Source organism: Ambystoma mexicanum, chromosome 10, assembly GCF_040938575.1.
Source record: "Ambystoma mexicanum isolate Mex_15411 chromosome 10, UKY_AmexF1_1, whole genome shotgun sequence".
Classification (NCBI taxonomy): domain Eukaryota; kingdom Metazoa; phylum Chordata; class Amphibia; order Caudata; family Ambystomatidae; genus Ambystoma; species Ambystoma mexicanum.
The window spans coordinates 455772646-455798021 of record NC_090932.1 but is presented as its reverse complement, the minus strand read 5'-3'; the positions used below and the strand labels follow the sequence as shown (position 1 = coordinate 455798021).

General features: G+C 49.7%; 1 protein-coding gene across 5 annotated transcripts in view; it reads left to right on the top strand.

Annotated features, from left to right (window-relative positions):
• Nucleotides 1–25376, top strand: part of STAG1 (STAG1 cohesin complex component) — a 2120576-nt gene that overhangs the window by 1243113 nt on the left and 852087 nt on the right. For all 5 annotated transcript variants that reach the window (XM_069618021.1, XM_069618024.1, XM_069618022.1 and 2 more), the window contains one exon: nt 19389–19496. In XM_069618021.1, the coding sequence (XP_069474122.1) occupies nt 19389–19496 (108 nt within the window). The remainder of the gene's footprint in view (nt 1–19388; nt 19497–25376) is intronic.

The following is a 25376-nucleotide window of genomic DNA, read 5'->3' as shown; positions in this document are numbered from 1 at the left end:
GACCTACTTCATCCGACACTATGGATGCAAAAAAGCAATAACCTAGAACTGAAAGTCAATTCTACTTCTGTCTGCTGTGTACTCTCCCTCCATCTGAAATGACAGTCAATTTCACAGGGCCCCTATGTCCTATCCGTAGTATCCAGGTTTTTCTATTTTGGTATTTCCCCTACCCCCCTGTCTATTCAACTGGGCTCAACTCCTTTGTTACGGAAGGTCAAGAAACTGCTTATGCATGCTATAGAGTCAGTTAACCCCAGTCCAGAGTTCAAGTATTTTACTCAAATCTTCTAAATAATCAAGAACAGGGGGGCTTGTGGTAAATTCTGGATGTCTTCCACTTCAACTTTTATCACAAGAACCAGACGTTCAAAATGATCACTCCTGCCCAAATATTTCCATCTGTTCAGCTGGATGATTGGTTTTGTGCGGTGGACTTCAGACACATTTCTCTATGTATGAATCTGGGAGCCCCCTGGAAATTGCCCGGTTTTTCAGTCTGCAGACACCGCTATACGCACCGGCTCTGCTTTTTGAACTCGATGCAGCCCGAGGGAATTCACCAAGCTTATGAATGCAGTTTCCAATGTGCTTTGTCTCCAGTGGATTCATGTATATTTCTGCCTGGATGGTGGGAGCAGGTACAGCGCAGGAGGTCCTAACAGCTTGCTGTTGAATACCTTTGTTCAGCCCGATATGATTTTCTAACAACTTTGAATCTTACCTGACAGAGACTGACATTCCTGGGATTCATATGGTATTCCAGTATGGGCAGAATATTCCCATTGCTGCAGCGCTTCTCTGATATAAACATGACAGTGAGGCTCTTTCGAACAAAAAGCCCTGACAAGCCGGTGGTACCAGTGGCGCAGGGCCTGATGGCAGCATGTGTTTTGTATTCCACAGACCAGATTGAAGACGAGACGGCTGCAGCTGCATTTAGCCAGTACATTAATCAATCTACAGAGAAGCAGCCAAAGCATATTCCAGTTACTTCATTGAATCAGGATCTGCTTTGGTGGTTCGATTCACAGAATGACTCTCAAGGAGTTCCTCTCCTAGAAATTGCCTTCAAAGAGTGCATCCCCACAGACTTCCTTGGGCAGTTGGGCAGCCATGCATAAGGAGTTGAAAGTCCACCGCCCATGGTCCAGTCAAGAGACAACACAGCAGATCTATTTCCTGGAGATCCAGGCTATCGTAAATGCTCTATGGGAATTTCTGCCCGGCATTTACGGGAAGGCTGTCTTAGTTCAGATGGACAGCTCAACTACGATATTCTCCATAAACCAGCAAAGGGGCACAGGCCTTATGCCACCTGGCAGTCTCAATATAGGAATGGGCTCTTCTCCACGTCTTTCGAGTGGATTGTGTCCTCCAACGTATTCCTCACTTAGATGTATTCCATCCAGCTTTGCTGCTCTAAGGAAATTTTTTCGGCATAGGGCGCCATGCGTCGATGTCGAGTCGATGGTCCCTCGAAGGCCTCCGTCAAGGGTGACGTCATTGGGTGTATAAGTAGTACGCGCGGCGCCCGTTGGCCTCAGTTCTGTTTTTCTGCAGTACGTTGCTTTGGACATTCGGCGCGCCTAGAGTTCTGTCAAGAAATATAATATAACGAGAAGTAATTATGTCCTCGTCATCGACGCCGACCCCGAGATCGGGTTTTAAGAAATGCAAGTCGTGCGGCTCAAAAATGTCTATCACGGACCTGCACCACGAGTGTTTGTGGTGTCTCGGGGAAGGCCACGACATGGAGGCCTGTTCGAAGTGTCGGGTGATGACGGGGAAGGCCTTGCGAGAAAGGAGAGGAAAGCTACAGGTAGGTCGGAAGGATTGAAAAGCCTCTAGCATAGAGTTGAGACCCCATGGGAAAAAATCTCCTCGACGCGAAAGGCATCGATCTAGATCCCGAAGCGATTCTCATCGCTCGTCGTCTTCGTTGAAAAAGTCGAAGATACCACGCCATAGGTCTCCCTCCACCTCGTCGTCGGACGAGTCTCTGAAAATGAAATGCCCCACAAAACATTCGTCTACCGAAGGGTGGGAAGCATTCAGGGTCAAAATTATGGAGGTGTTTGAGAAGGCGAAGCCTCGGTCCGCGCCTTCTTCGGAATCCGGCCGGGAGCGTCATCGCTCCGAGACTCGCGCGCCCTCGAGCCCGGGTGATAGTAAAAGGAAGGATAAGGGAACCTTCCAGGACGCAGAGCGATAAACGCTCGAGTCGAGTCGACCGCTCGAATCACCGATGCCGTCCGAGACCTATCTCACCTCGAAGGGGAAACCGTGGAAGGCCACCTCGAAGCAGACCCTGTCAACGACCACTATGTCCTTGTCGACGCCTTTATCGACGTCTATGCCGAAACCCTCAGCGCCAAAGGCTTCCAACCAAGCCAGGGCAGCCAGAAAAAGAGAAGGAAAAAGTTAAAAATGTAATTCCTTTGGAGCCTGGTACTACACCTCTTCTTCCTCCTCTCCCAGAGAAGGTTTTGAAGCCTCTCCCTAGGAAGGAGTTTTCCAAATCCTTGACCTCAATTTTTGAGGAACAGGAGAGATCTGAGGAGAAAAAAGTACATTTTGGATTGGAGTATGGCACCCCAAATGTCCCAGAATGCTTGATCTCAGAGGAAAGCAGAATGAGGGATTTGGTGGAGTCTTTACACAATGCAAGTGGCATTGACACCTCTCCTGAGAATGACTTCGGTAGACCAGATCCAGGAGAGCATGCCAGTCCATCTTACCGTCAGTTAATGACCAAGGTGGTAGATTACTTGGGATGGGCTAGACCACCAGCCCAATTCGTCCAGGACGATTTAACAGACATATTGGACCATGGTCCCACTGAAGACCCAGTACTACCTTTTCATGTAGCCTTACAAAACAGGGTGGCCAAGAATTGGGGAAACGCCGGATTCTATTCCTCCGGTAAATAAATCCCTTGCATCAAAATACCACCCAGCCAGTAGCGACCCCGGCTATCTGTCAAAACATCCAACTCCCGAGAGTTTGGTCATACAAGCAGCCACAGCTTCCAAAAAACTTGCGTACCCGTCCATCCCTCCAGACAGGGACGATAAGCGTGTGGATGGTTGGGCACGGAAGGTATTTTCAGCCGGGAGCATGGCATTAAAATCTGCCAACTCCACATGTGCCTTGGCAAAATTTTCGTACACTCTGGGAGTCCATTGCAATGGCGGCGGAGCACATACCAGAAGGGGAAGAAAGGGAAGGTTTCCTAGCCATCGTTAGAGATGGAAAGGAGGCCATGCAGGAATCCCTTCAATCTAGATTTGACACTGCGGATAGTGTAAGCAGGTCCATGGGCAGGTTTGCGTGGTTACGGAAGTCGGGTTTTGCACCGGACGTACAGAACCGCCTCCTGAACATGCCTTTTGACGGGTCTCACCTTTTTGGCAACAAGGCTGACGAGAGCCTTGAGAGGTTGCAGACCTCAAAAGCAGCAGCAAAATCCTTAGGAGCTGCTATTGGGCAACCTCAGTGATTTTGTGCGCAAGGGCAATCATGGAGGGGACGATTATATCGTTCTTACACCTCACACGGGAAGACGAGACGAATGGCCGGTCAAAGGGGCCAACGAAAGGCCACTCGTGGTGGACGAGAAAAACGTGCTAAGCCAGCTCCAGTGCAGCCTCTTTGCCATCAGCAGCTGCAACATCTGCCACAAAACCACTTTGAGGACTTGCACCACAAAACACCTATAGGAGGCAGGCTGTCGCAGCATCTGCAAGAATTGTGAGCCATTGCTTCAGATGTTTGGGCTCTAGAAATAATCCCAAGGCTATTGCCTTCCTTTTCTAAAGCAACCTCAAAGCAATCCACCAGGGAGACACCCTTTGAAACTTTCAAACCTGCTCCTACAGCAGGAAGTTCTAACCCTGCTGGAGAAAGGTGCTATAGAACCAGTACCTGCAGCGGAGAGGAACAAGGGTTGGTACTCCCCGTATTTTTTGATCCCCAAAAAGGACGGAGGACTGAGACCCATCTTGGACTTTAGAAACTTGAACAAGTTTTTCAGGAAGGACAAGTTCAAGATGGTTACCCTTTCTCAGATCCTTTAGGCCCTTCAACTCCGGGACTGGTTGGTGTCATTGGACCTCCAGGATGCTTATTTTCATGTGCCGATTCATCTCAAACACAGAAAATACCTGAGGTTCGTAGTTTGCGACTCACTATCAGTTTCGAGTCCTGCCATTCGGGTTGACCTCCGCCCTGAGGGTCTTCACCAAGTTAATGGTAGTGGTGGCAGCGCACGTCAGGAGAGGGGGAATTTATGTCTACCCCTACCTGGACGATTGGTTCATCAGAGCGCGCTCTGCCGAGCAAGCACTGGGTCATCTGAAAGTCACCTGCCACTTCCTCCACAAACTGGGCTTCTCCCTCAATTTCAAGAAGTCACAGATGACACCTTCCCAACAGCTTCAGTACATAGGAGCTGTACTAGACATGTCCTTGGGAAAGAGATCGCCTCCCAAGTCGAGGGCTCAAGACATTCTTCAGATGGTTTCCAAATTCCAAAATGCCCCAAATCTCCAGGCTTATGACTTTTTAAGGTTGCTCGGCCTTATGGCATCCTGCATCCTTCTAGTGCCAGAGGCACGCTTGAGGATGAGATCCCTTCAATGGGCCCTAAAGACTCAGTGGTCCCAGTTCTTGGGTCAAATGACAGATCTGCTTCAGATTCCGAACAAGGTCAGGCAAGACCTTCTATGGTGGACCTGTACAGAGAACATCCTAAAAGGAGAACCTTTTTGGCAACCATGGCCGGAGATCACAGTAGTGACGGACGCCTCACTCCTGGGGTGGGGAGCACATGCCAACGATTTGACAATCAGCGGTCGTTGGTCTCCATCGGAGTCCAAACTACATATCAACCTTTTAGAGCTGAGGGCAATGAGACTAGCGCTGAAGGTCTTCCTGCCATCTGTCAGGGGAAAGAATGTCCTGATAATGACAGACAACACAAGGAGTCGTGGGGTCACTACCCCTGTGCAGAGAGGCAATGCAGCTCTGGTATTGGGTGATTAAGGAGGGAATCTCTTTAACAGCAATTCATCTAGCCGGGGAAGAGAATATGACGGCAGATGCTTTGAGCAGGCAGAGCACGGTATCCCACGAATGGGAACTGGCTCAGGAAGTCATTCAAGAGATCTTTGCCCTTTGGGGAACCCCTCAAGTAGACCTGTTTGCAACCGGAATCAACCGAAAATGCGAAAGGTATTGCTCAAGGGAATTCCCCCCGAGAGGAGCCCTGGGGGACGCGTTCGTGGTGGAGTGGAATTTCCCACTATTGTACGCGATCCCTCCGATTCCCGTCATTCCTTAGGAGACTGAGAAGGTTTTGGAGCCGCATGATCCTAATTGCCCCGGATTGGGCCAGGAGAACGTGGTACCTTTTAGACTTGTCCATCTGCCCTCCAGTATGTCTTCCTCAGAGAGAGAACCTTCTCTCTCAAATGGAAGGTCGGGTTCTCCATCCAGAGGTCAAAACGCTCAACCTTCATGCTTGGTATCTGAAAGGCTGAGATACAGGGATTGGAACCTTCCAGATGATGTTATGGAGGTGTTGCTTCCTGCAAGAAGGCCAGCAACAAAGTCTCTATACCGTTGGCGTTGGAAAAAGTTTTGCAACTGGTGCAGAGAAAAGAATGTCCTTTTTCTATGTTCTATTCCGGAAGTATTCTTTCCTTTTGACCCTAGCACATAGAGATCTGAATATTGGAACAATAAAAGGTTACCTTGCGGCGCTTTCCATTTTCAAGCTCTCATCGGAAGAATGCTCCTACTGCAAAATTCCTTTGATAATACAATTCTTAAAAGGACTCAATAATGTGTTTCCTCCTCACCCATTTCAAGTACCGATCTGGGATCTAAATTTAGTCCTAAAATTCTTGATGTGTGCTCCTTTTGAGCCTATGCACACGTGTCCATTAAGATTACTAACGTGGAAAACGGCCTTCTTGGTTGCTCTAACATCAGCAAGAAGAGTGAGCGAAATGCAGGCACTGTCTTCTGGGCCACCCTATACTGTGTTCCATAAGGACATAGTTGTGTTGAGGGTAAAACCATCATTTTTACCGAAAGTAATATCTGATTTTCACTTAAGTCAGAAAATTCTTACCCGCATTCTATCCTCCACCCCATCATTCGAAGGAGGAGGAAAGATTACACAGGTTGGATCCGAAAAGAGCTTTAAGCTTTTACATCTCTAGACTTTCCAGACTTAGTGGACAACCAGCTGTTTATAGGTTACACAGGAAGGAAACTGGGTCAATTGGTGACAAAACAGACAATTTCACGCTGGATTGTGCTTTGCATTTCAGAATGCTAGACTAGCTCAAAAAGACCCTCCGGAAGGGTTAAGGGCTCATTCCACCAGAGGCATCGCCACCTCCACGGCCCTTCAAAGAGGTGTTCCAATAAGATCCATTTGCGAAGCAGCAACTTGGTCTTCGCTACACACCTTCTCAAAATTCTATAACCTGGATGCTTCCCAGTCTAGGGATCTAACTTTTGGAAAAGCAGTACTATACTCAGCCATCTAAGAGTATCGAAAAATCTATCCCTCTTCCTCCAGAGGAATTGTCCATACTGCTTTGGGAGTGTATCTAAAATGAAGAATACGTTGGAGGACACAATCCACTCAAAGAAGTTACTTACCAACTGGTAACGTCCTTTCGATTGGATGTTCCTCCAACATATTCCTCATCGCCCTCCCAGCCTACCCCTCTGTAGATTTTTACAGGTTATTGCCATCTCAAATCTCGCAAGGCTCATACCTGTCTGCCGGCACAATCTATACAGTACAAGATGAAAGAGGGGGGGGGGGGACAGAACTGAGGCCAACGGGTGCTCCGCATGCTACTTATACACCCGATGACGTCACCCTCGACGGAGGCCTTCGAGGGACCATCGACTCGACGACATCGACGCACGGCACCCTCTGCCGAAAAAATTTCCAAAGAGCAGCAAAGCTGGATGGAATACATCTATCTAAAATGAGGAATACGTTGGAGGAACATCCAATTGAAAGAACGTTACCAGTTGATAAGTAACTTGTTCTTCTCTGGGTAGTTCACCCGTCAGGAGCTCTAAACACAGAAGCAGATCTCCTCAGCAGACTACAGCACTCTATTCACGTGTCTGAGATCACTGAGCACTAAAATCTATAATTCAACACTGAGGTCACCCTCCACTGGATCAATTTGTGATGCTCCAAGACCACAATTGCCCCCCCATGGTGGAATAGGAGTGGGGTCACTGGGGGACGATTTGTACAACTCATGGGATGCAACATCCCTCTATGCGTTTGTCAGTCCCTCCGATTCCCAGGATTCTAGAAAATCTGAGGACATTGCACACTAGACGTATAACTCCCCGATGGCCAGCCCGTTTCTGGTATTTGGACTTGATGAGCTTCCATGGGAAAGGTCCCATTCCCCTTTGAGAATAGCATGACCAGCTACACCAGAAAGCAGAGCAATATTCTTTATTCATGCCCTCAATTGCTCACTTTAGCAGCCTGGTTCCTGAAGACATTGTGTTGAGTCATTTAAGCATTTTCAGAAAACATACAGATTATCCCAGCTACTAGGAATCAATCAACCTGTTCTCAATATAAAAGTAAGTGGGTTAAAATATGCCACTGGTCTCCAGATGGGCATATTAAACCACTTGTGAGTATCTTGGATGGATTGTCATTCCTTTCACAAATGGCTTCTTCGGGTGTCTTGGGTTGACTCATGACGTAGCTATTTAGCTGCCATCAGCGCATATTGCAATGTTGGTGAATAATCCTCTGAAAAACCTATTGTATCCTCCTGTTAAGGGACTGCGCCAAGTCTGTTTTGCCTCCCCTGGTGCATAAACCCTTTGAGCCCGTGGCTTCTACTAAACTAAATTTCCTTTCCTGGAAGTTCTTTAAGTGGCCCTCACTTCCGTAAGAAGATTAAGTGAGAAGCAGGTGTTATCAGCATATGAGCCTTATACCCTTTTTCATTAGAAGGTCGTTGTCCTAAGAACCCAGCCAGCCTTTTTGCCGAAGGTAGTTTCCTCCTTACATATTAATGAGGAAGTGGTTCTTCTGATGTTTTTTCTGGAGCCTCAGTCCCTAGCAAACTTCATGCTACACTCTGACCGTTGGAAGAGCTCTCAAATTCTATATTCGCAGAACAAATCCATTCAGAAAGTCCTATGGCCACTTCTATTTGGTAGTCGAAACCTGGGAACACAAGCCTCCACCTACGATGGAGTGTATCATCCATTAACCATTATTACATATTACAATAGCTTTCGCCCTCTAAAGAGATTCATGCTCACACAGTGAGGCGTAAGGTTGCTTCGGTTGCCTTACAGCGACCCGTGCCATGGAATGTTATCAGCACGGCTGCAACGTGGTCCAGAAGGTCAGCTTTCCACAAGCATGGTCTTGATATCCGCACCCCGGCTGATGCCGTGTTCAGCCAGGCTATTACGATCAACTAATTTGCTGCTCATTAGCAAGCCTCTCACCCCTTCTTATGCTACAAAAACTTGCGTCGATATGGATGAAAGGGGCAGTTAGTAGGATTAAGAAACAGTACTCTTACGTCCTGTCCCATTTCCTCCATACTGCATGCGCTTCCGTTCCTAGGGACGGGAGACGGAACCTTTTTCACCAGAAAAAAAACCGTCTTCCCCTTTAAATTTAGAGGCGTGTGGGGGTGCATCCGTGGGAGCATGCACTGCCCTGACTCCGCCCTCCGGTGCCACACCTCAGTCCCCTTTTCCTCTGTGACTGGAACAGGCCGAATTCACCAGTGCTCCTGGGTTTGGCTTCGGCCGTGTAATTCCACACGCGGATACTTCTGCCTTTGTCTTTTTTCATTTAGGTCCTCAGGTGTCACCCTCCTCCCGGCGCATGTAGACTTCAACAGGGTTCAGCAGGTGTCCAGCTTTCGAAGGGCTCTTTCCTACGTCAGACCCCCACACCCTTTGCCTCCGCTGCCTTGGCCCTCACCAGCGCTGGCAAGGATGTACCGCGTGCACCGCGCTTTCTTCGAGGGCTCTGAAGAACAGACTGGCTAGGTGGAGGGAGCTCTTCCAGAGGTCTCCTCCAGAGGACCTGAAGGATTTCGTCAAACATAGATCAAGCCCAAGGTAGGGCTGCTCTTTTCCTGCACACACCACAAGGGAGACTCCTTCCCAAGGACTCGCCCGAGCGGGAGGAGCCTCTCAGATTCTCATACCAGCACGAGCACCGAGGCTAGTCCAGCTACCGGCCAAGGGGTCAGCATATCCTCCTGGTGACAGTTCTGAGGGACTGGAAGGTCCTTTTACCAGGTGTTCACCCGAGGGTCTATGCCCTTGTTCTGCAACTTGTCAGCGGGGGCGCCTATACGCAACATTACCGGCAACTCTGCCGATGGCAAAACGCCTACCAAGTCTCGAACTGAAGCGCAGGTTAGTCCTCATGATCCACACCTGGACGAGGCTGGGCCCCGTGAACCAAGCAACACAACGGCACATGGAAGGCAGCTCAACGAGATGGCCGCCACGCCAGACAATATGGGCACCCATCCGAGCAGGTTGAGGAACGAGTGTCAAGGTGGGACTGGTGTCAACAAGCACATGGCCTACAGCCTATCCTTCATTTGCGCAGGTCAGGTTCCAGCTGCGTCCATTTAGTCGGGGCATGCAACAGCCTCAGCAGCCGCCCGCTATCCCGTCAATATCACCTACCACCCACCCACCCATCCTGCCTGCGAGGACAGGTTCTTTGAAAGATTCCTCAGGCTCATGAGATCTACTCAGATGGGGGCCATCCTCAGGGATGCCATCAGGGATGTTCTCCCTCCGGCCCCTCCGCCCGTGCCCATAGTCATTCCTCCCATGTTTCCAGCGGCGCAGGCCCGGCTGCATCTCCTACTGCCTGCTCCGCCCCCCCCCCTCCCACCCCCTACCGATAGCGCAGGCTGTTCCGTACCAGCCTCCGCTGCAGCCTCTGGCTCTGGTCTCCACACCTCAGCCTTCGGCTCCCAGCTCTCCTCCACCAGCGCCGGACCACCCGGACACTCAGGTGGACACAGACGAGGAAGAGTACCCCGACACAATCGTCGGCTAAGGCCTTCCATGAACTTCTTGCAGGGCTGGCAGAGTACTTGGGCCTTCCTTAACCCGAGGTCTAGCAACCAGAGGGGGGGGTGCTTGCTGAGGGCCTCACGCTACGGCTAGAACGGGGATCCCGTTGCAGAAGGATGTCGCCATGGCCAAAAAGGGGTGGCTCAAGCCCCACTCGGTCCAGCCGGTCAATTGATGCCTGGACGCCAAGTACAGGCAAATGGAGGGGGATACATTCTTGCTGTCGGCCCATCGTCAGTCACACTCTTCAGTGATTGCTGCGGCATCACTCTACTCCAAGCCTCAGTCGTCCTTGGCCTCTTAGTCAGCGGGCCTGCTAGGTCTGGAGGAGAAGATCTTGGCGGCGTTCAGGAAAAATCTTTATTCCAACGCTTCGCTGCATCTTCATCAAGCCAATGCAGATGCCATACTGGCAGCAGTTAACCAGAAGCTTTGGCGGGATATTGCAGACTTCCTCCCAGAACTTCCGGCGCAGAGCCAGTCATGTTTCAGGGTGGGACTGGCAGAGGCTAAAATGGTGGCACAAGACATCATGGAGTCCACTGTGGCCCACACTGACACCTCTGGCTGGGCCATCTGCATAGCCACCGACCTGAGAAGGGTGGCCTGGCGCTTTGCTACTAAATTTAACCCGGATGTCCAGGAATGCATTTTGGGCCTGCCTTTTCGAGGGTGGTGACATCTTTCACTCCACCACGGATGAGGATCTGGATAAAAAGAAACCGCTTGCAAACGGTGAAGTCTTTAGCCTCACAAAGGTCACGCCCAAGGCGTACACCCAGTCACAGCAGCGTTCAGACAAGGGGCGTGGATACGGAGGGTTACGTAGCTTCCAAGAGAGGAGCTCCAGGCAGCCGGACTGTTTGCATACTCGACATCGGCGCAAACCACAAAAGAGTAGGGGGTTGTGGGGGGAGTAAGGGCGTTTTCCAGTTCCCCCTCCGCAACAGCGTCAGAAGGAATGAAGGCATGGCGCGCCGCTCCGGGTCCACGTGTCTCCGGTAAGGGGGGCAGGCTTGGTCTCCATGGACAGTTCTGGCGTCAGAATTTCGCGGCCATCTGTATGCTCGCTGTAGTATCCACAGGGTACCACCTACCTATCATTTCCTCTCCTTCCACAGATTGGGAGTCTTTTGGCCTTCAACCTCTCCCTACTTCTACAAAAATTCAAGATGGTTATGTCAGCGCTCATAGCAGAGACATTGTGCAAGGGAGACTGGATGTGGTCCCTGGATCTGAAAGACGCGTACCTACACATCCCATTTTGGCAGCCTCAACGTTCTTTTCTACGATTCAGAATCATGGGCGACAATTTCCAATACAAGGTGCTTCCCTTCTGCCTCACCTCGGCCCCCAGGGTCTTTACTAGGCTTATGAATACAGTGGCGCCCTCCTCTGTGTCCAGGGGCATCACATCTACCCATGACTCGACGACTGGCTAGTCAGGGCAACATCTCCGGAAGCGATGCACCACACTTCCCACGCTCTGAGCACACTCCACGATCTGGGCTTTTCACTCGATCGCAATAAGTCCCAGTTGCAGCCTACGCACAAACGGACATTCCTGGGGCTCATCTGGGACACGTGCTCCGAGACAGGGTTCCCCTCGGAGGACAAGATCACGGCCATCAGGAGGGCCGCTCCTCATTTCCTCAACCGAGAAGTGACATCGGCCTGCTGGTACCAACACCTACGGGGTCTCATGGCAGCGTTCCAATTGGCCGTCCCCCCACACGAGAATCGGGATGGAGGAGGATACAGCTGCAATTCGCAGCATCATGGAATCGGGAGCGGGGTTCTGTCGTGGCTGGAACTAAAGGTAATTGGCTAGCGCTCAGACTTCCTTACGCTTATTGGGGGCAAGGTTGTCTTCATTCAGACAGACAAATATGTTCTATGTCAACAAGCAGGGAGGTACCAGATCCCCTCCACTGTGCAGACTAGCAGTCAGCATGTGGGAATGGGCCTTGGAGAACCTCTACCTCATGGCCTTCCACCTTCCGGGGAATCCAACTTGGAGGCGGACAGGCTCAGCAGACTAGGAGCGGACCATCATAAGTGGCAATTAAACGACCACGTGCTGCGGGAGATTTTGAGCAGATGGGGTCACCCCCAGGTGGACCTCTTTGCCTCATGGGACAACAAGAAGTGCCAACAGTCTGCATCCTGTCAGGGACAGGGCCCCAGCTCCCTGGGCGACGCATTTCAGATTCAGTGGAGCGGCATGATGGCATACGCCTTCCCGCCCACACCGCTGATCCACAGGGTGCCTTATGGTCGCTTTCAGACCACTCTAAACTGTGTGTGCCTTATGCCTTTGTCAATTTCTAAGTGCCATGCCCCACTATATTGGCATTTTTAGCCACGATTAGAACTTCCCAAGCCTGAACCCTTGCTGTAGCATATCCGCCTTACAGATACTAACAGGATCTACCAACCTAGACCGATAGTACATTTGCACCCCTATCCCCTCCAAACTCACCAAATACAAGCATTACCTCATCGCTACCACAATATGCACACTACTACCTGCGTCTCACACCCACGTGGGACCATAGCCTGGACTCTCCTAACCATCACCATCATAATGGCCCTCACCAACTCTACACCCTGCAACTTGCATGAGAGAAACTTGCGACTTAGAGCTAGGCTCCCACGACTTTGACATCAAAAATAAGAGAACCAACCCACCAGTATCCACGCGCACCCCCACTACCATCAATCTTAACCTCCCTGACCTTGCGACGATAAATCGTCCTCAACCACTTGATTACCCATACTACAAACAGAGGAGACACAACCACCCCAATCCCAGAACTGCCAAAGATAACAAGATAAATCCAACACTATCAGGAGCACTCATTAATGCTAGGTCCATTATAGCACACAACACCGAAATAGCAGATATACTGTCTTCGGACAATTTAGATATCCTTGCTGTCACTGAAACCTGGCTCCATGATGCAGCTGGCCCTGCCCTCTCGACTGCCATACCAGATAACTTCAATATCCTTAGAGTCGACCGTCCCAACACTAGAGGAGGTGGCCTAGCCATCATAACCAAAACACATCTAGCTGCCAGACTCACCCCACACCCAGCTCTCACATCATGCGAACTTCTCTCAGCTAAAATACCTATCTCAAATATCAGCACACTAACTATACTTCTTGTGTACAGACCACCAGGCCCACTAGGCAATTTTGAGGAAGACTTATCTAGCCTCCTCACCGACAGCATCAAAGACTCCACTCAGCTCCTTCTACTAGGCGACTTTAACTTAGGCTTCAATGACGCTGAAGACAAACGAGCACAAGCAATCCAATCTATTCTAGCCAATCACGACATTACCCAAAATGTCCTAGCTCCTACACATATAAAAGGCCGCACGCTAGACTGGATAGCCAACCACAACTGCAACATCACCATCTCCAGTATCCTACCTCAAATATGGACTGACCATCATCTTATTTGCTTCACAGCCAACATCGAACCTCCCAAACCCAATAAGAATAAAATAGCACCCCCCATGCCAACAAGAAGTAAAAAAGAAATCACAGCTGAAAAACTACTCCCACTCCTCCTACCAACTCTCATAGCTAGTCCAAATGATTCCAACCCCAGTGAGTTAGTCGATTCATTTAACAACGCCATGACCAATGCGCTAGACTTGATTGCCCCTACCAAACTCCACAAAAGTAAACGGGAAACTCACCTCAACTCTTGGTTTACCCCCCCATCTCAAAGAAATGCGTATCCAAAAACGCAAACTCCAAGCTATCTGGAGGCATACTCCCTCTGCCGACAATAGAACCACACTTGCTAACTTTGCCAAAAAATACAAAAAGGAAATCATTCAAACGAAAAAAGACTCATTCAATCATAGAATCAGTAAAGCCAATTCTAACTCCAAAGAGCTCTTCACTATTCTTCGTGAATTGGAAAACCCTATTGCCCCCACAGACAATGTCCCCCAAGGATAAATCCTGGTGCACTAGCATCCAAAATGCTCTTGCAAATAAAATCATAACCCTTCAATCTAAAATTGCTGAGAAAAAAGCCTCCTTGCACCCTCACGGTACCCACACCACCCCATTGAAGGAGTCACCCAGCACACCCCCCCAAAACAATGATAAACCCTTCAGGTTCACCAACATCTCTATACTGGAAACGGAAAAGGTCATTCTGTCCCTTAAACCGTCAAATTGCCAAGGTGACAGTTGCCCTGCGCAAATCATTAAGGCTGCAGCTAGAGAGCTAGCACCCTTCATCTCGAAACTTATCAATGCCTCCTTTAACACGAGCACTGTACCCACCAACCTTAAAGGATCCTGGGTTCTCCCCCTCCTCAAAAAACACACTTGACCCAGCTATCCCCACTAACTACAGGCCTATTACTACGGTCCCATTCCTCCTTAAAATCATTGATGGAGTAGCCTACCTCCAAATCCAAAACCACTTGGGGACGCACCAACTATTAGGTACACGGCAATCTGGCTTCAGACCACTGCACGGCACTGAAACAGCCCTCATTGACCTTAAGACACAAATTGACGAGCTGAAGGACAAAGGTAATACAGCTATGCTCCTCCTCCTTGACCTGTCAGCGGCCTTTGACCTGGTGGATCACGCAGTATTATGCAACCATCTAGCGTCTGCCGCTCACTTCTCAAGTGAAGCTATAGCATGGGTACAATCCTTCCTAGCCAACCGTTCATTGAGAGTGTTCTCCCCTGTAGCAGCAGCGGACCCAATCCAAATCACTTGTGGTGTCCCACAAGGCTCATGTGTCTCACCGACTATGTACAATATCTTCACTAAGCCTCTCTTCGACAAACTTGACAAACTAGGGGTAACCTACACGAATTATGCAGACGATACGCAGATTCTCATACCTCTATCAGGCAACTTTGTCGAAGATACAGCTCTATTAAACAAAATCTACCTCCTCATTCAGGCATGGATGGCCTCCCACGGCCTCTGCCTAAATGACGACAAAACTGAGATACTAATACTGGGTTCCGACTCCAACCTAAAAAAACTGAGCCCCAACTATCGTAACTTTAACATAGATGGCAATACAATTAAGGTGGCTACCGAGGTAAAAACCTTGGGCTTCTACCTCGACTCCACTCTATCCCTTAAAAAACAAGTCAACACCCTGGCATCCTCTACAGCGTACACCTGCAAACTAATCAGGACCTGCAGACCTTACCTCTCTAAAACCAACTGCATCATGCTTGCCAACGTGTTCGTCATGTCCAAACTAGACTATTGCAATGCCCTCTATGCAGGGGCCAACAAATCCATCATAAATAAAATGCAAATCCTTCAAAATAACGCTCTTAGAGCTGCCCTTGACATACCCCGCAAAGCACATATCTCAAACGTTAGGAAAGACCACCACTGGCTCAAAATCAGCGACAGAGTCCTGCTCAAGACACTATCGCTTACCCATAAAGGGCTCAACAACACTGCTCCCCCCTACATCTCAGCCAGACTAACTAGAAAATCATCTAGCCACCATACCAGGGCTACTAACCACTACCTGCTCGAAACCCCTAGATTCAGACGCTCCAAAGCGGGCGGAGCAAGTTTGCCTGTCAAAGCTGCCCAGGCCTGGAACGCATTACCCACTGCACTAAGAGCCAACTTACCCTACTCCAATTTTAGACGCAAGGTAAAAAACTGGCTCTGGACAAATGACAGCTAACCCCTGAGGCACCCATGATACCGTTGTCCATAATGACTTCTGTTCTCAGACCTGCACACTCCCTCAAAACTACAATATGCTAGTTTTCTTTTTCTTCTGCCACACGGCAAGTATTGATCTGTCTTACGGTACTGTTATGTTGTTTCTCGCCTATACTCTGTATGTAACCCAAGTTTAAGTAACCTTGTACCTGCTGCGCCCGGCTACCCCTGGGTTTTGTGCGCATTATCAAATAAACAATACAATATGCAAGATAAAGGAGTCTTGCCACCTCAGCGTCATTTTGATAGCTCCATGGTGGCCAGCCAGACCTGCTCAGCCTCTGAGTGACCACCCATTCCCCTTCCGACAGGCCCAGCACATCTTCTGGCGCAGCAGGGGGGGGCATGGTCATTCACCCCGCGCCTCAAATTCCTGAGCAAGTCACGCTAGGGCACCTAAGCCTTTCACAGGCTAACCTAGAGATCATGCAGGCTGCAAGGGTCAAATCTACCAGGACCCAGTATAAGAGCAAGTGGACTAGGTTCTGTCACAAAGCAGACTGTAAGGATATCGACCCCCTTGCATGTACATTGGACGACATGCTCTCCTTCTCTGCACACTTCACCCACTCTGGCGTGCAGGCGGACACTTGCTGCACTTATTTGGCGGTCCTAGGAGCCTACAGAAACTCAAAGGAATAGGTCTTTTCCTCTGCCAACCCGATAGTCCAGAAGCATTTGACGGGCCTTGCCAGACTCTACCCGCCCATCAAGAGGCGACACCCTGTGTGGGATCTCAACGTAGTGTTGGGCGCCCTGCCACACAAACCATTTGAGCCGATGGCATGTTGGCCTCGCTTCAATCCAGGCGCTGGTCGCCTCAGAGCCCTATACTACTTTTCACAAGGATATGGTAGTCCTGCAGACACACCCAGCATTCCTACCTAAGGTACCTTCCGCTTTCTATCTAAACGAGGAAATGGTGCTGCCTACTTTCTTTGCTGAACCTAAGGACGAGGCTCAGTGGGTTCTGCACTGCCTCGATGTCAGGCGTGCTCTAAAAGTCTACTTGGACAGGACCAAGGCTTCCGCAAGTTGACGCACTGTTTGTTACCTTTGGAGGTTCAAGGCCTGGGTATCTGCCATCCAAGCCCTCTATAGCACGATGGATGGTCTCAGCGATCAAGGAAGCATGTGAGGGGTAGCATAAACCACTTCCGGCTAACATGCATGCCCATGCGGTCAGTGCCAAGGCCACAGCCATTGCATTTCAACGGCAGGTTCTGTGGCAAGTCTTAAGCAAGGCGGCCACCTGGCCCACCCCTCTGCTTTTTTGCTAGCATTACTATTTGGACGCCGGCTCTAGATCAAACGTGGCTTTTGGACTGAGGGTTCTCAGAAACCTATTTGCTTAAGGAGGGTCTCCTCTCCTCCCTTGGGCTACACTCATTTGTAATCCCCCATGCAGAATGGAGGAAAGGGGACGGGACCTAAGAGTAATAAGTTACTCCCCATAGTGACTTAGTCCCCTTTCCTCCATACGTCCCACCATCCCCCCCACCCCCCTAATAAAAATGGTGTCATTAGGCAATGTTAAACTATTGTTGACGCGTCTATGGGGCACTGGGGTGTGGCGCCAGTGGGCAGTCAAGGGAGTGTATGCTCCCAGGGCCGCAGCCCTTGTGGCACTAAATTGAAAGAGGAACAGGAATTTTCTGCTGAAAAAGGTTCCGTCTCCCGTCCCTAGGGCGGGGACGCCCATACAGTATGGAGGAAAGGGGACTAAGAGTACACTAGTCACTAAGGCAAGTAATTTCTAATTTACTCACCAAAATAGTATTTACTGTACTCCTAGTACCCTTTCCCCTCATATATCACTTCTGTCACTCGCAAATTGAATCTTTGCGATGAGTAGCCGACAAGCAGGTAAAGGACTGTCGGGAGAGGCCGGTGAGTGAATTTGGCGTGGGCCGGCACTCCCTTGAGTGCTCTACATTGTATTTTGTGGTCCATGAAAGGCTCAGTTCCTTTCCCCCATGGGACACACTCATCAGTATGACGGTATGCAGACTATGGTCTAGGAGTGCAGTAGTCCGTAGAGTAACGATTTCTTAATATGTCAAGGCATTATTGAGCTAATTATTGGTTAACTGCTCACCAGTTTCAGACCTGCTAGTACAAGCATACTCCATCTTTTTGTATCTACTAGCCACGTTTCCTGGGTTTGTCACCCTGATTTCAAAACATTTGACATGTAAAACGGCACTGTCTGCATGTGAAATTAATAAAGCTATCCATGCCATTAATGCCCTTCGACCATGGAGATAGAATGTGTTGATTCTCAGTCTGGATTCTATCCCAGAATCCCTCAAGGACTATTCCAAATCCTCCTTTTCTTATTTTTCATTTGTCTAGAGGTTTTTTGAAGTACAGCAAAATGTTAGGCCTCATAATTTTTGGACATTGCTTGGTGGAATTATTCATCACATTTAGTCACATTATAATAAACCACCCATAGCCAGGATGGTAGATGGCCCATTAAATGTTGTAAAAAAATGATATTGCTGCTTACTTGGGCATTTTCCTTTTGGAAATCTACAGGTTGCAGTTTACAGACCACTTGATTTGTTATGCAACCATTATTGTCTTAATGGCAGAATATAAATTCAAATGTTAATAAGCTCCTCAAATGAATACAAAATTGCATTTGACAAGGTTCTACGTTGTATCATTGAATTACTTCGTAGTAATTCACTTTGAATAATTTACATTGAACATATTTTCTTTTTTTTTATAGATAATCGGGGCAGTGGTTTCCCATGCTCTCCCCACCCTTATCCCTTTAATATACATATTAAAATTGCACCCCCCTGAAATGCATGAAAGTGAAATTCTGCAAAAAATATCCCTTCAATGAAACAATTGAGCACCATTGTACACACTTTACAGGTAATCTGCGGTAACTCTTTGGATTCAATGCCAGAGAAAAATGTGTGGTGTGCAAATGTGACCAGGAGCCACTACTGGGGGAAGTAGGAGCTAGTACCTAGTGTTCCACAAATCTAACTTCCACATAAAATGCAAACATATCATTTTGTCCATTACTTTACAAACGTGTATGCTTTAAAGTTCTAATGGAGGCATTGTAATGTTTATTTTACCCAATTTCACAGTTAAATTCACCAAGATGTGTTTGTTTGGCATCAGTTGGCCTTGGGTGGCTGTTTGGGTCAAGCTGACCAAGTTCCTCTAGCCTACAAGCAGAAGCTAAGTGGCTCCCATCTCCCCTCAGTTTCGAACCCTCACGCATGCTTTCTTGAAAGTTGGAATGATAACTATAAATGTACCTGTGATTCTGAAAGTGTATATCTGGGAAGTTTTAAAGCATGTGATACATTTTTAACCATGGTTACAGGTAACCGTCAATTTGTATGTACTCGATGAAATAATGTTTCCGAATTGTTTGAGCCTCTTTGTAGGTGTGCATTAGAGGGAGGTGGTGGAAGAACTGAAATAAGCCATTTCTTTCGGTTCAGGTATTGATTTCTGACTTTTTCAGTGGAAGTGAAGAAGCCCTATCCAATGAAGACTGTGAGAATGTGTACCATTTAGTGTATTCTGCGCACCGGCCTGTGGCTGTAGCCGCAGGAGAGTTCCTTCACAAAAAGTAAGTGATGTCTTCTGTTTGTTCTTCTGTGTCTTCTGTGAGACTGCGCTATTGTGAAAATTCAGTTTCAGATCTAGTAAGTTATGATCATATTTCCATGTTGCTCTGTCTGTTCTTCCCCTTAATATCTTCTAATGGGAAATGAGCAAGAGGCTTTTCACACTTGAATTTTTTAAGTTATACATTTAGTCTGAGGGCCCAATTAGTTTCCGGGCCCACAGTTGTGATCGGCAGTGGTCCTTTTTGATTCTTAATTTCCTTTTTTTTTCTTTGAGTTTGCATTCCTTTTTCCCCCTCGTTAATTAGCAAAAAACAATGTTCCCATTATGTAGCCTTGACACGCCCCACATGTGTATGATGAAAGAGCGCGTCTTTGCACCACAGTACATACTATTCAACAATATGGTAAAGGCAAACCTCTTTGTGCAACATACTTTCTGAGTCTACATACTTGGAGTGAACCATGCGTTTTTTTCTGCCCTCTTTGACAGGGCGACAAACTGTCTAACCCATAACCATAAATGAAAAGGATGTGAACAAGCATGGCTTAGTGTGCATTCCAAAGGAGGATTAGGTCTGTAGCACAGATTCTGATGCTTATCCCCTGTATTGTATTTTTTCTTGCTTTTTAATTTCATAATATCAGACTTTTACACGCAAGTTAATTTTGTCCAAGGGTTACTTGGGTATTTTCAACTTTAATTAAATACATCGGGAGTCTTAAGTGATGCCCCCTCCCCGAATCCTTATTTCGAGGGGATTGGGTCCTCCGACGTATTCCATATCTGACAGTAATCACCACAGCTGTGCTGCTTCGGAAAATCTTCAGCGTCTGCGTCCTGCGTCGATGACGTCGGTACTCTGCCCTCGAGGATCTCCTCAGACGGCCGACATCACTGGATGTTATAAGTAGGACGCACGACGCCCGTAGCCACAGTTCCGTTTTTTCCACGAACGTGTTCGCTTCGGAGATCCCGGGCGCCTCGACTCTTTGGAGTTCCTGTTCTTTCTCGGTTCTTCGAACTTGTTTCGTATTGTGAAGTACTTTCTTCGTGAAGATGTCTACCTCGTCTTCCCCACCGCGTCCGGACTTTAATAAGTGCGGTGACAGTGGGTCCATGATGTCGGTTACGGACTCGCACAACGCTTGCCACTGGTGCCTCGGGGAAGCTAATGACACGGATGACTGTGTCGACTGCCAGTTGCTCACGTCAAAAGCCTTGTGGGAGCGCAAGAAGTTATCGGTAGGTAAGGTGTCTAAACCACGGAAGTTGAGGTCTGCGGGGGTCCCGGAGTCAGTCCCGCCACTTCTCTGCCTCTTCGAGGCACTCCCGGAAGCGCCGTCATCGGTCGCCTTCCTCTTCCGAGGACTCGGCCCATCGGCGGGTCGCTTAACCCACCAAGCATGCGACGCCGGAGGAATGGGCTTCCTTCGGGGAGAAAATGTTGGCGATTCTCGAATCGCAGGGCACTGGTACGTCTGCGCCTCTGAGTGGGGTCGGTCGAGAGACACCGCTCTAACTCCTTTGGGCTCGGGCGGGTGGTCGTCGATTTGCGGGAGAAGTCTCCCGCTCGGGCAAGGGGAATCGTTCTCGGCATGCCCGTTCCAGGTCCTGGTCCTCGACGCGTTCGAGACCGTGTGAACCTGTGGTGTCTACCCTCCTTTCCCTTTTTCCCCTCATTCTCTATTGCCGCACGTGTACCTCAAAGTTATTCTTTGCTGACTGCATATTTTTCTAGTTGAAGTGTTGACGCCGAAGCACTCAGGCTTCAAGTGCTGTGAGGACTGTGTTGCAAAAATGTCACTCGCGCATCCTCACAAGATCTGCTTGTGTTGCCTTGGCTCTGGTCACAAGACGGCAGACTGTGCCTTGTGCCAGTTGCTGAGGCAGAAGGCATTGAAGGAGAGACGACACAAATTAGCACACAGACGATCATCCTCAAAATCCCAAAGCACCACTCGGTTCAAGATGAGATCTTTCAGGGGGAAAAGACCGAATCGACCAATAGATCTTGTGAAAATCTAAGAGAAGATCAAGGAAACATAAAAGGTCACATTTCTGTATTCATAGCCATTGCTCATCTTCTGAGAGGAGGAGGCGACTGAAGCTCTTCATTGGAACTCTCACCTGAAAGACATGTAAGTTTTCCATCAAAATCTGATTCAACAGAGAAATAGGAACTGTTAAGACTATGCTCACATTTTTCGAGAGAACATCTATCTGGGGGAACAGCAAAGCATGGACTGTAAAAATAAATTTAGAACCATGTTGTGCATGCCAAAAAGGCCTGGGGTATCGCAAAAAATGTGATACCCCATGGTCGTCGACTGCTGTGCCCATCTCGACAATCTTTGCACCACTCTAGCGAGTGGCCCAGCCTCACTGAAAATCGAAGCTCCTCTGGTGCCAAACTATCCGAGGTCAAGTAAAGATTTTCTGTCTTGCTTCGAGAGGATTTTGGACGAAGATGATTAAGAGGTCCCTTTTGGGCTGGAATGCTTGCAGCTTACTGATTATTGTGACGAATCCTAGGATGTCATTGCTTCTCCAGCATAGGGTCTGGCATGGATTCACATGCTCATGAATATTCCCAGTCATCAGGCTGGGAATCCTCGGTAAAGAAAAATCAATTTCAGTTTCACTTCTACACTGTCTTTCTCCTAACAACCAATCACTGGTCTCTGGGTCATACTGCCCCCAGCCAATGACTGCCCTCTACCTAAGCCCCTCTGGCAGCCATCTTCAGATTTTTACCGCACGTTCAAGTGTTGGGAGTCCTTGTGCTATAGCTCTCGAGCTTTTACTGTGTTTTGCGATTGTTCTAAGAGTGATAGTCTGACCGGAAAAATAATCGAGCCTCAAGCTCCATCGTTCCATCTTCCAACTAACTGGGACCAGTTTTCGTATTCTTCAGTGCCCCGACTTTTAATAGTTTCTTCTTGGAGGATTCCAGAAGCTTCTTCAAGGCCCAGCAGCATGCCTCCCCCAGCCACAAGAAGAAATCTGAGCGGTCTTCTCAGACCTTTGAGGGCACCCCGGCAACGGGTGCCCAACATGAGGCCAAGCACTGCAAGTCTGCGGGCACTGAGAGCCCGTTCTGATGGTCTCCAACGGCCAGGGCAGGTACAGCGTCTCAGTCACCCTCAACCACGAGCCAATGCTCCGGGTCGGCGAAGAGGAAGTCCGACCACCTCGGTAAGCTTCTGGAGAAGCCCCGGGGGGGACAGTCGAAGAAGGCCAAGGGGGAGCGGGGCGCTGACTCTTCCCTCCTTCCCCCCAAGGTGAAGGCCCCTAGCTCGACCAAGGTCATACATGCCCAGCTTCACCCAGCGAAGCACTCCATCGAAGGCGTGGTAGCGTCCCTAGCGAAGGCTGCGGTCGCAGCTTCACAGGGTACGGTCCCCAAGGCTAGAGTTTCCCTGCCTGCCAGAAGGTAATTGTCGTTTCAGCCCATAGAGAAGACACCGGAGAAGGAGATGCCCACCATCTCCCCGAAACAGTCTCCCCTGGTCGAAAAGAGGGGGGGGGGGGGGCAGTAGTACTGCAGGGGACAGACATCTCCTCTGAGGAGGAGCTCTACTCTCCAGACCATTTTGGCGAAGAAATTAGAGGCCAAGGCCTACGGGAAGGACCCCGACGAGGGAGACGGCGAGTGTGGCGACGAGACCGACTAGGAGGAGCAGGGCTTTGAGGACTTGGAGAACCCTACACCACTGCCTCTGTCGCTTCCACCTCTGCCACCTCAGCAACTACCTCAATCCGTAGCAGACATCTCGGTGGACATCCTCCAGGCACTTCACACCTTGTGCTCAAAGATTCGGACAAGGATGCCTCTTCTGCTGACAGAGGACCCCGCAGCACCAGAGGATCCCTCGGCACCATGGCCATCGGGCGCGTCCCCGAACAAGAAGAGGAGAGTTCACCCTCCACTGCATTGTCACCCGTTGCCCACCTCTCCCCCACCTGGAGGATATGGAAACAGCGACGACTAGCACTGACGACGGCGGGTTAGAGGACCTCCCGTCTCCGCCGCCCAGAGCCTCACCGCCCAACGTCGTTCCATGCCATGATCTCAAGGGCCTCGGACCTCTTTCAACTGACTCCAGAGGAAAAGGAGGGGTTCATGTACCAACGCTGCGAAGCATAGAGGAAGACTGTGCTCTCAATCCCTTATGAAGAACCAGTCCTCAGCCCCCGCGAAGAGGGACCGGTACGAAAAGAAGTACAGGGTGCCAGACTCTGCACCCAAATGCTTGCGGTCCCAGCCTTCTCGGGACTTGTGGTCTTGGCAGCGGCGAGGAAGAAATCTGCTGGCTCTTCCACGTCAACGACCTCCTCCCGACTCCCCACCCCCCCCCCACCCTAGACAGCAAGGGGAAGAAGCTAGACGCCATGGGACAGGTCATCACGTCGGCAGCAATGACCATTAAGGCGGCCAATGCCCTCACCATCGTGGCACGCTACAATGATCTCTGCTTTAAGATTGCTCCCCTCCTGGACGTCCTTCCTGATGACAAGCGAGCGGAAGCGTTGGAGAACCTGCAGGAGGGCGAGGTGGCATTGGACCATGCCATTACTGTGGCCATGGACATTGCCGACACAGGATTCCGCCAAATGGGCAAAAGTGTTGGCATTCGTCGGCGAGGATGGTTGAAGGCCACCAGTTTTCGCCAGGAGGTGCAGTCGAGGGAATTGGACAATTTGTTCGGAAAAACTGTGGACGAGTCCCTTGAGTCCGTGAAGGCGGATACCGAGATGGCGCATGCCTAGGGCACGCTTCAACAGCGACGGCCATCCTTTTGAACTTCCGGAGGCAAGTTCCAAGGTTCCTTCAAGGGCTTTGGCGGGAGCTCATCATCCTACCGTCAACTGTCCCGCTCCTCAGCCCAGGGGGCCTCCAGAGGCCGCAGGAAGTCCAGACGAGGTCGCCGTCGTCGCCAAGGTCCCCAAGGCAGTGGCGCCATGGCGAAGCAAGATTGAAATGGCTGTGACGTCGGACGCGCACACCGGTGGGAGGCTTGCTGGCGAACTTAGTGTGGAAGTCCATCTCACCGACCTGGGTGCTGGACAATCTGGACCACGGACACACTCTGGAATTCCAAAGAAAGTGCCCTTTGATTCCATCCGTGGCCAGGCAGGAAAACTGAAGGGCACAATAGAGCTTGTCCCAAAGAGGCTCCGGAGGTTAATCTCGGTACTTCCTCGTCAAGAAGACAGGCGGTTGGAGGCCCATCCTAGATCTCTGCCGCCTGAACAAATACATAAAATCCCAGAAGTTCTGGATGGTCGCCCTTCAGCACGTGCTGGAAGAAGGGGATTTTCTATCGTTGCTGGACCTGGAGGATGCCTATTTCCACATCCCCATTCACAAGGGACACAGCAAGTTTCTGCCCTTCGTGGTCCAAGGGCAGCATCATCAGTTCAAGGCCCTTCCCTTCGGATTGAAGTCGGCACCAAGGATTTTCACCAAGTGCCTGGCCTCAGTGGCGGCGCGGCTGCGTCTTCGAGGGATCCACGTCTACCCCTACCTGGAAGACTGGCTCATCCAAGGGAGATCGCCGTTGAACACACTGCGAAGAACGTCCAGCTGCTGACGGAGCTGGGGTTCTCGGTGAACTATGCAAAGTCCTGCTTGGTGCCATCGCAAGACGCGCTGTTCCTGGGGTCTCGGCTCAACACGGTGTTGTGCCTGCCGTCTGTCGGAGGAGAGGATAGCGGCCATCCTAGGCAAGGTACAACAGCTGTTGACCCTGAAGACCACAAGGGTGAGGTCCATCAAGTCGCTTCTCTGCATGATGTTGTCATGGATATACCTCATTCGGCTGTGCATACTACGAATGCACCCTCTGCAAGAGTTCCTCGATGCCCGTTGTATTCA